Genomic DNA, 12,017 nt, shown 5'->3' with positions numbered 1-12,017 from the left:
TGATTGAGTTGAAGCAATGCAATTCACGAGACCAAATTGTTGACATTATGATAAAAGCATTGAAGATGGATGCATTTGAGAAGCTAAGAAGTTTGCTAGGTGTATGTATGGTATTAAATGGGTAAACTACTTGTTCAATGCAAGGGAGTTTAAGGGAGGAATTGTTGAGCTGAGTTAGTTAATAATATCCTAGTCTTTAGGATTAAGAGATTATGTTTGATTTATTCTTTGCTTACTAAACCACGGTTGTAGGAGTGTTAAATGTGGGTTGCGTATTTTTTCGTTTTTCTGTTGTATAGGCTTGATATATACACCAGCCTTATTATTGAATAAAACAAGTTCCATTCTCCTCATTTTGAGAGTTTCTTTAATGCTTAAAGTTTTATGGCTTTAACAAAATATTTATATAATTTAAATGAAAACATTCTAACAATATGATATATTAAGGACTTGTTGATAACTTAAAAATATAATAGATATAATATATTAACTCAATGTGATTTAATTAAAATTTTAAATTTGTTGATGATTTAGTAAAAATTTGTTAATTTTTTTTAAAAAATAATTCAAAATAGCATGATTTTAACCATTTTAAAAAAAATTATTATTAATTGAAGTTAACTCGAGTCTTGCCTCTAGTCATATTTAATAACTATGGTTCATAACACTTTTATGTACAATCACAAGAAAAATAAATCATAACAGCAATAATTAACAGCAACTATAATAATTGAAAAAAGGATAATATATTTTTGTTGGGGAAAAATTACCTCTGCATTGAAGGAAAGGGTTGCCCTCATAACCTTCTGAGCAAGAACAACCGGCTGTCATATTTGTCGTACTATTTACTCGCGTTACGTAGCAATCCATGGTATCTCGGTTGTATGTCAAACTATTGTTATTTAGTATCCAAGCCAGCGACATAGGAACAGTATTGTTATTTAGCAATTTGTTGATTTCTTGGGGACTCCATATTTTGGAGTAAAACCAATCCATGTCTGCTAGGAAGGCCAGTTTACGCCCGTCACTTCCTTGTTTACCCTCTATTAACTCGAAAGTTGAATTGAAAACCTGAAGTAAAGGAGGCAAGTACATATCTTGACAACAGTCCTCACCAGAGCATGAACCATTAAGCCGAATATTATTAATGGTACCGTTGGAGCAAATTGAGTCGCATCCAACATGTTCGTCCGAGCCCTTTTTTGTCCACAGACTGGCACGAGTATTGCAACCCACTGCAATGAAATAATTGTAATATGGGATGAAAGGAGTTCCTTCCAAATTCAACGGTAGAACTTCTTGCCGGCCCAGAGATTCAACGGATATCACTGGACCCTTGACAACTGCACCTCTTCCTATTGTAAAATTCACCAACTCCATTTTGATGCTACGTAAAATAGCTCTAGGAGGATTGGAAGTGTCATTGCATTCAACGTCAAAAGATTCCTCCATGTAGCAATCCTTTCCAATCCCGAACGGGTATGGAATGCTAATATTTCCACAGTGGTCCGAACAATTAGGTTTTGCCAGACCAGCCGGTGCTTGCGCCAGTGCTGGCTGAAACATCAGCATTAATAGCAAGAAAGAAATATGGGAGACAAGTTTCACAACCTGCATACTGTTATTTTTATTTCTTGTATTCTTTGAGTTTGGTGCTCTTCAATACCAGGTTTGATCATGTCTTTATATTCAGCCACCGGAGAATTTTGCATGCTTCTTCTAAGCTTACGCGTCGTTGACTAAATGTAATTTCTTATTATAATCAGTCAATAATGACTTTTATTCCAATATGTCCATTAATTATATTATTTTAATCTTTGTTGCTTGATTAAAAAAATGTTAATGGATATTAATTTGGAAGGTTAATTAGATTTGTTTCTCTAGATCGTTATACGATCGAATGAAGTACTGCTCTTACATAATCAATTATTATGTCTAGCAATTTAAGATACTTTTTTTAGTTATTTTATCTTTTTATTTTTAGTTATAAATCTTATTTTTAACATAAAAAGACTGACAATTGAGGAAAGTGAATGATAATAAAGTTTCTTATAAATCAAAACTTTTAAAAAATAAAAATAATAGAGAAACACATAAAATATATATATATATATTTTATCTAAGTCTTCTTGCTAAAAGTCTAGACTATTTAAGGCTGGTCCACCATTTGTGGAAATAATTAAGAAAGTTCATAGATTAAAGTAGCACGCAAATGAGATAGTAAGTCCAGAGGAATTAACTAAAAGAAAATAATATTCTAGTTTAAATTCTATCATTTTTATTTTTTAATCTACATATAAATGTGTGATTTATTGAAGAACTTGAGTTAGCGGGTTCTTTTCTATAGTTCTAAAAACCCCCAATCCTCTGTTTTCTATTGCTCTGCCTCCTTCGAAAACCGTCGTATCTTAATTATTATGGCTTCCATGAAGGGTATATGATAATTGGATACGTGACACATGAAGGGTCTATCCATTCCATCACTAGACTCAATATTTTCATATATAAAAAATAAAATTTGTAGTTACCCAATATTGGTTTAAACAATTGTTTTATATGGACCAATAATCTTCATGTGGAAGATTCATTAGAAAACGAACCCTTACGGCAAAATTTAGTCTAAGCAAGAGTCACGAGTGTACAGCCACCTAGCAACATCGTAGTCTTTTCTTAAACACTTCTACCGCGTAGCCTTTACGGCGTAGATGATTCATACGCTAAAGTCAAAAGTGCTCAAGTAGGACATATTTACAATTTATGGTTTTCTAAATTTGTAACACATCAACACCACCAGGACATATTCCCGACCCTGAAGCACTCGTGGATTGTTTATATCGAGGAAAGTATTATTATAAAATCCTCCATTTCCTATATTTAAATACAGGTTGGTTTTTAACAAGTTTTTAATTATTTTCCTATATATATATGATTTGAAACATATCTTATTTAATGAATGGAAATAGGAGAAGATCTAACAGAAATAGTTTCAATTAAAACACCATATAGTTTTGGGATTAAAATAAAATAAAATAAAAATGTACATGGGGGCTAGCTAGTAAAAGATTTGCATCTAGTCTTTGAATTGTTTAAAGAATATTTTGGAGTGGGATTATAGTATTCTAGTGGAGGTTTCATTAAATCTTCGTGAGGACTTTAATTAATTAATTGTGATGAATTTGTACAATAAATAATATATATCGGGGCTAATAATTTACTTGAGACATGAAGTTTATGGTTTACAATTGCCGTATTTGGTTGGAGAGAAAGGGTTTGAAACTATTTGAGATTTTTATATAATCTGATGCAACTACACATCGGAGAATTTATATATATATAGCAGAAAGATTCCGAGCAAAATTCAATCAGACGATATCCGAAACTTATAATTTTTAAAAAATATCCACTTCTAAGAAAATCTTAAAATATTAATAAAAATTTGAATACAAATTAAAATAGAGTCATACTCCAAATTTGCTCCCATAAAATCAGTAGTTTAAGTCCTACAAATCTCAGGGTTACTGGAGATTTACATGTTCATTAATTTTAAAATTTATTCAATTAATCAAAATACACGCAGATTAAACTAGACATTCACGTTAATCTAAAAAAACAGTTTTAAATTGAATTTGTCAATAGTGCACAAACTGTAATTTAATAATTATTCAGTTTTATTTATATAAAAAAACAAATAACTTTCCAAGCAGCTTCCAAGAATAGTAACTTCTACTTTGAAATTTGTCAATGGTGCACAAACTATAATATAATCATATCATTTTACCTTCTCTTTCTAATAAAATATTTTCGTAGACATTTGAAAGTTTGTATATTTACCAAATAAGATTTTTTTCGGACATTTTCTACAAGCTACATTGATTTACATGAAAAAATTGCTAAAATAAAGTGATTAATTAATTATTCAACACTAAATCCTTACCACTAAAATTCTTTAAAAAGTCTTTTTTCTTGATTTTTGGTTTTTTAAAAACTAATCCTGGCCATGATTGAAATCATTGAATTGGTCAAAGTAGATTTGTTGCAAACAACTGACAACCATTTATTTGAGCTCAATAATGGAAGTAGAGAGTGAGAGAGAGAGCGGTATGATCTTTTTTTGATTCAACTAGCTAGGATTAACTATATTTCAAGAAAAAATCACTGATTGTGACAGAGAAGAGTACTACCAGTAAACTGTGTCCAAATCATTTTCCACAAATTCAACTAGAAATTCTATTTATCGTTGGCCTTTGGAGCCATGCACTCATATTTTCATAATTCGAGTATTTGTAAAATTGAGTTAGGATGTTTCTTTCCACCCTCCAAGCTTGACCAGCTATAATAAATTCCACAGGACTACCAAAATGTTTCTCAATTGAGTGATGATGACTTTTGTCTTACCATTAAGAAGATGATTGGAACTGTTCTCTTGGAACCACTTGAATTTCCTTGAACTCTAAAAAAAAAAATAGAAAGACAACGTTCAGAAGACGATTTTATGAATAAAACAGGAGAAGAAAAGTCGCCAATTTCTTGAGGGCCATAACTTTTTTTATAATGTGGAATATATATCTAGTAGAAAAGTACTTGGAATGAACTTTCTATCAGAAATTAATCAATAATCCAACTGGTCAGGTCTATGATACAGTTTTAAATTATGAACCAATTGCTTTCACTTTTATTTAGGTATTGTACCCAGAAAGTTCCCTGCAATTTATTGATTTGGAAGAAATGGGGAGCCTTCATCAACCAGGAGGAACCAAAAACAGAGCTCCTATTCATCCAATACAGAGCTTCTTGCACACAAAAAACACAAGTCCATCTCCATAGTTTTACCATTCAACCCGACACCAAAACCTCTCATAGCCGGCTGTTGTTATTCATTTTGAGGCCTCATCATATAAACAAAAAAAAAAATCAGAAAATAAAAAATACAAAAATAAAAAATATTGAGAGAAAATATAAAAAATATATCAGTGAGAAGAATATGCTTTGAGAAATTGCCAAAGCCTGGTTGATATTTACTCTTTATTTGTATGGTTACATTTAATTTCATTTTTAGCATTTGACTCGACATGCAAAAATTTCTTCTGAGTGCATGCCAAGAGTTTTGAAGGTGAATTCATGCTTTCCTCCCTCATGTTTGTGAATACTGCACCATGTTATTTAGCTTCCTCTGGAAAAGCTTTCCTTTTGTTGTCAACTGGTGTGTAAAACACTTTGTTGGACACCTTTGTACTAGTTTCCTATCAAAAAAGTCAAATTGTGTGCATATTATCACCTTAATGCATGGAAGGGTTTCTAATAATTTCTTTCCGCTTTTGACGTCTTTCATCTAATTTTCCTAGGTACACAGAGAACACTGTAGCGCGCAGTTTGAGTCTACAAAAGCAACTCTGTCGATATGCTTCTGTTTCTCTGGATGCTGAGGTCGTCTACTTTCTCTTCCCATTGGCATTGATCTCTCTGATATCTTAGTAGCTACGCTATCTGTGGCAAAGGATGCTCTGTTTATGTAACTTAGTTGTGAACATAAGTTGATGGTTTAACTTGTTAGTTTACAATATTTTCTTCCATTCAGAAAGGGATAAAAACGTATAAAGGGGGAAGGGGTTTGCTTTGTGAAAGAATGCTTGGGGCTACATAAATTTGGATTTCTACTTGTGGAAAATATTGAGTAATTGGAGGCTGCCTCTTTAGCAATTGCGATTAAGAAATTAATAGCACTTTTAATTTATTTGTCATTCTCATAACTGGAATACTAGTATTGGTATTCATACTACTATTTCTTAAAGGCTACTGTTTTTTGTTCTTAATGCAAATATAGGATTGAATTTAGTTTTTTTCTTTCTTTCTTCAGTTGACAGGTCTATCAAATACAGACAGGAAGACTCTTGGTTTACTTATCAAGGCTCCAAAACTTATGGATGAAAGTTTCACAACCCGCATTAATAATTATTCAGTTTTATTTATAAAAAAAAATAAATCCAACCCGCATTAATAAATTAACCAAACTGCAGAGGCCCAGCTTCTATATATCTTTAAATTTCGAATTCAAGTATTTTATGTAAATTAGGCAGTTTAAACCACCCCCTTTAGAGGATACATTTGTCAGGTAGTACTTTTTTGGTCTGAATCTTCAAAAAAGAGAAGAGAAGACATTTAATTCATAGAATTGTATGGAATTTTTTTTCTTCAATTCACTAAATTTCTACTGTCTAATAAGAACTAATCAACTGATTAACTAAAAAAATCATAGAAGTGGAGAATACATTCTATTCTTAAAATAATATTATCCATCGTACTACCATTTTACCTTAAAATAAAGTGTCTGGCGATGAAGAACCAGCACAAAGACAGTATCTCAATCAGTAGAATATCCCAAGAACACCGTCTTGTCTGTAGCTAACCAAAGACCCCATGATATAAACACCAAAAGCCAAGCTGAAAATGGCTCTGCGCAGCGATTTTCCTTTAACCAAATATTTCCACTCAAGTACTGGCACGTCTACAATAGTACTCGTCGGCATACACCATTGAAAAATCAACCATTTAATAAATCTTGCACCAACATTTCCATACATAGGAGCAGTGGAGGATCCCTATCATCTTATTAATACAACACAACGATATAATACATGATTCTAAGTTCATTCAACAACTTCTAAACAAAAGAAAATCATAACACACAAGCCAACATTCTATTTGGTAATTAATAAGAAAAACATATTAATTGTTTGATAATCAAAAGATCAACGTCTGATGATGAAGAATTATTAAAATCACAAGTCATTATTGATGTCGGAAATGCATCCCATGTATTGCATACTGAGATCAGCCATGATACTTTCATTCTCTTGACTGTCTTGTTGAACATTTGATCCCTTTTGAATTACCCTCTCTAACTCTGTGGTTACTTCTTTCATTGTTGGCCGATTTTTCCCATTCAAATTCAAGCATTTTCTTGCAAGATTGCCGACAGCAACAACTTCTTCGTTATGGCAATGCTCTTTGACTCTAGCATCAAGAATATCAAACAACCTGTTATCTTCCATCAACATGATAAAATGTGTGGCTAAACTTCTACTTTCTGTTGGGCTAGCGGAAAATATCGGTTTTTTTCCGCTTAAAAGCTCAACCAGAACCACTCCAAAGCTATAAACATCACTTTTTTCTGTAAATTGACTAGACTGGAAGTACTCTGGATCCAAGTAGCCAAAAGTACCCTGCACATGAGTGGTCAAGTGAGTTTGATCGATGGCAATGGATCTTGAAGATCCAAAATCTGATATTGTGGCTCTATATTTCTCGTCTAGGAGTATGTTTGTAGACTTGATATCACGGTGATAAATCGGAATTGATGCTGCCGAGTGTAGATAAGAAAGGGCTCCCGCAACCTCAATGGCAATCCGTAATCGCATTTCCCAAGATAACAAGAAGTCATCATTTTGAACATGGATATACTTGTAAAGATTTCCATTGGAAATGAATTCGTATACTAGTATAGGAACTTGAGTCTCCAAGCAACAACCTAGCAGCTTAACCACATTTCTGTGGTTCATTTGTGAGAGAATGACGACCTCGTTAATAAATTCTTCGAGATTTTCTTCATCAACGACTTTGGACTTTTTAACAGCAATAATTCTTCCATCTGTTAACATTCCCTTGTAAACAGTGCCTTGACCACCTTCTCCAAGTATTCTGTTCACATTAAAACCATCGGTGGCTACTTCCAACTCCTTGGAACTGTATATTTTTGTTTTCTGAACGCTACCATCACTAGTGGATAATTGTTGCTGTAACAATAGCCCACCGTTACGTTTGAAGAATTTCTTTTTGAGTTCCTTGTTCTGCCTCTTCTTTATAAGTTTATAAAGCCTCCAAAGGCCAAACAGCAGTACCAATATAAAGATGACTGATCCTACAACTGCATTATTTACAGCAACGCATAAATCTTAATTAATATGTTGACATCTGTGCTCACATATATGACTGCTGAATAGTAGCATGCTAGATTAATTATGTAGAATTAATCATTTAATCATTTCTCTGTTTATATCAAGCCATATATTAGTGAATGCTCATCGTATGAGGACGAATATAACATTTCACAAAAACTATAAGGCTGAAAATGAACATTAGTGACAGGCATTAAACAGGTCGAAAGGAATAAATCAGAAACCTTCGTACCTATGATAATTATATAAATTTTATTTATCGCACATCTATACCCTCCACGTGTATTCACACATTTGAGCATTCTTTGGCACGTATTTTTCTCTGAGGTCTTGCATTCATCAACATCTAATAAAATAAGAAAGCAAAAATAATCACCATCTCATATACAAATAATGAAATTAATAGATATTAAAACTTGGAGATGGAGTGAACCAAATAAAAAATAATCACCATGTCAGTTGCCAAGTAATTAATTTTTATTAATATGGGTTCCACAGTAAAAAAATATCTAGCTATGTAATTAATTCAAACCGGAATAAATTAAAAAATTATTTTGAAACTAACACGCCAGTATTAAAATACTAAACTACTTCCTGATTCTAAACCAATCATGTATTTGCCATCGTTAATTAACATTTTATTTTAATCTGACACTTACCATCATTAAATTTGATTACATAAACACACACAAAAAAACTATTGCTTGAATAAAAATAATAAATAAATCAAGAAAAAAGTTAAGATCAATATTTACCTATGCAACCAAGTTCAAGGTAAGGGTTACCCTCAAATCCACGCCAACACGCACATTCAGATTTTAAGGATTGATTGTAATACGTGTTGCAATAAATGGAAATATCAGAATCACTTATATTCATCACCCAACCCAAGTTCGCTGGAACGTAATCTTTATGCAGCAGTGCGAATGGATCACTTATATTCGATGCAAACCATGTCCCATTCACCAAAACGGCTAGCTTGCATGCTTCTCTACCTTGATCAACGTTAGTAGAAACTAATGTTGGTTTGAAAACCTGAAGGAGTGAAGGGATTGAAGCCTGACAGCAATTTCGACCTGAACACATATTATTTTCTTGCAAGCTAACGTTACTCCGCTGGTTACCGCATGTAGGCACGCAACCGAGGACTTGCGGCTCAATCCCGCTCATGAAAGCTCGAGTATCACAACCTCCTGCAATGAACACATTCCAGGAATCGGAGAAAACAAAGGGAGATCCAGTGAGATCCAGAGATCCACCATCTTCCCTGCCAGTACAATTGAAGGATATTACTGGACTTTTGACGGTAGCCAATCCTTTTTCAACTGAAATATTCAGCACCTCCATTTTGATTCGACTTATAAAAGCTCTAGGAGGATTGGTGGTTTTGTTGCATTCAACCGCGAACCATTCGTCCTTGTAGCAGTCTTTTCCAGTTCCAAAAGGGTAAGGAATGGTAATGTCTCCGCATCGATCTGGACAACCGAACTTCGCTACAGGTGCTGCTGCTTTTGCTAACTGAAACATTAACATCAGCAAAGTCATTTTAAACACCAATTTCGAAACCATTTTCTCCATTCTTGTGGTTTTTTTTCCGAGATATAATTTGATTTCGAGTTCAAATATCCAGCTTTAAAGAGGAAGGGAAATATTGAAGACATTTCTTTGCACTTTCGTGGTCTCCTAGTCAACCCAATATTAGCAACTAACAACTAGCCTCTTTGGGTCTTGTAAGAAAATATTTATTTAGATATATGAGAGTTTCTGTATCTATTAAAAAAGATTTTTTTTGTGTATCTTTTATTAGTTATATTGGCTTATCAAGTATTAGCTACCGGTTTATTGATTAGAAAAAATGGATCAAATTATTAGAACCAAGTGATTAACCAATTATTTAATACAAAAACCTTCTTTCTAATCTATTTTAATATTTTGGGATATCATTAAATATCAAAACTAAAATTCCTGAAAAGTATTTTTCTTGATTTTTGGTTTTTAAAAAATAATCCTGGCCATGATTGAAATCATTGAATTGGTCAAAGTTGATTTGTTGCCAAAAACTGACAACCATTTAATTATTCATAAAGCAATTGTTTCCTTTTTCAGACGGAAAAGCAATGCTAATGCTTCCATAAATTTCTGTACAATTAGGCCTTGCTAAAAGTGCTGATACAGTTGCAATTTCAAGCACTAGAATAGCAGGAAAAAAAATTAGAGACACAAAATGAGGAATCATGCTTTCCCCTTGTATTACATATTTAGGTGCCAAGAGTTTGAGCTCAATAATGGAAGTAGGGATGAGAGAGAGAGCGGTATGATCTTTATTTGATTCAACTAGCTAGGATTAACTATATTTCAAGAAAAAATCACTGATTGTGACAGAGAAGAGTACTACCAGTAAACTGAGTGTCCAAATCATTTTCCACAAATTCAACAAGAAATTCTATTTACCTGTGGCCTTTGGAGCCATGCACTCATGTTTTTGTAACTCAAGTATTTGTAAAATTAAGAGTTAGGATGTTTCTTTCCACCCTCCAAGCTTGACCAGCTATAATAAATGCCACAGGACTACCAAAATGTTTATCAATTGAGTGATGATGACTTTTGTCTTACCATTACGAAGATGATTGGGACTGTTCTCTTTGAACCACTTGAATTTCCTTGAACTCTTATAAAAAATATATATATATTATAGAAAGACAACGTTCAGAAGACGATTCTATGAATAAAACAGGAGAAGAAAAGTCGCTAATTTCTTGAGGGCCATAACTTCTTTTATAATGTGGAATATATATCTAGTAGAAAAGTACTTGGAATGAACTTTCTATCAGGTCTATGATACAGTTTTAAATTATGAACCAATTGCTTTCACTTTTATTTAGGTATTGTACCCAGAAAGTTCCCTGCAATTTATTGATTTGGAAGAGTATTTTTTTCGCACTTATCACAGCCCACCAATCCAATGAACTCAACCCAGGAGTTGAAAGGAAATATGGAACTCTTTCTCCAAGAAAGAAAAGAAAGGTTTCTAAGAAGTGTGATCAATTCACGCCTAATACTCTTGAAATGTTTTCATCTATGGTTTTGAAGTGTTATCTTAACAGCTATTCACAAAGGCACAGGTAATTACGACCTTGTTTTTACCATTTCTAGCAGTTACTAATACAAATATTTTTTTTATCGAGTATGTATTTCTACATTAATTATCTAGGATTTTATCCATTAATCCCTCAAACTCAATTTAACAATGAAGAATTTTCCTTTAATCATATCCATTTTACACAAATGGTCTTTTGCTTTTTGGAAGCTACGTCAACTCTTATATGTTGTTTTTTTAATAACATCAATTTCATTATTTATAGCTTTTTATCACTTTATTTCTTTTATGACATCTTCAAAATTATTTATTGACGTTACAAGTGGGCTTTGATGATTTAATAGTTGTGATGCATTTTTCATGGGCTTTTTTTTTCTCATCAATAAGTTTCTTCTTTTTTAAAGCAACTTTTTCTAACTTTTGTTTTTGCTTTTTTTTTTTCTAAGAAAAGTAATATGTTGAAGTTCGATTCTCTTTTCTAGCTTGAAGGCTTTTTCTGTATCCATTAAATAGTTTTTATTTATCTCTTCATGCCTTTTATTAATATTGCAATGGTTATTTTTTATGTTTTTCATCTCAATGCCCAATGTTGAAACCTAATTTGACCCTATTTTTGTATATATTTTTTAAAAAATTAGAAAAATTACATATTTTCAATAATTTTAGCTATTTTAATTATTTTATTATTTTCTTCCTTTTTATTTAATTTTGTGTCAAAACATCTTGAAAATCATAAAAAAATAAAAAATTCAAAAATAAAGAAATTTTTTTTAAAATATAAAAAAATAGCTAGGATTTGAATTTAGACCGATAATCAAGCATCATACGAAAAAACAAGGTTTGAATTAAAAAAGAAAATGGCTTAATTTAATTAAGAGTTGACAAAAGTTTATCTTCAAGGATGATTTTGAAATTAATAGCTAAATTACAAATCAATGAAGGGATTAATTGAAGAAAAAGAATATAAA

At 32.1% G+C, this 12,017-nt stretch overlaps 2 protein-coding genes across 2 annotated transcripts in view; both read right to left on the bottom strand.

The window, feature by feature from the left end:
- The window catches only part of LOC127905073 (wall-associated receptor kinase-like 2), a 142,955-nt gene that overhangs the window by 14,223 nt on the left and 116,715 nt on the right, over window positions 1–12,017 (bottom strand). The gene's annotated exons all lie outside the window — the stretch shown is intronic.
- LOC18097144 (wall-associated receptor kinase-like 8) lies at window positions 6,677–9,539 on the bottom strand. The gene is made up of 3 exons (XM_006385881.3): window positions 8,708–9,539; window positions 8,185–8,298; window positions 6,677–7,921 (listed from the first exon to the last, which is right to left on the bottom strand). Exons 1-3 carry the CDS (start codon window positions 9,528–9,530, stop codon window positions 6,777–6,779), a joined length of 2,082 nt encoding a protein of 693 aa, XP_006385943.3. The 5' UTR covers window positions 9,531–9,539; the 3' UTR covers window positions 6,677–6,776.

Source organism: Populus trichocarpa, chromosome 3 (genome assembly GCF_000002775.5).
Source record: "Populus trichocarpa isolate Nisqually-1 chromosome 3, P.trichocarpa_v4.1, whole genome shotgun sequence".
Lineage (NCBI taxonomy): Eukaryota > Viridiplantae > Streptophyta > Magnoliopsida > Malpighiales > Salicaceae > Populus > Populus trichocarpa.
This window is presented reverse-complemented; position numbering and strand designations above follow the sequence as displayed.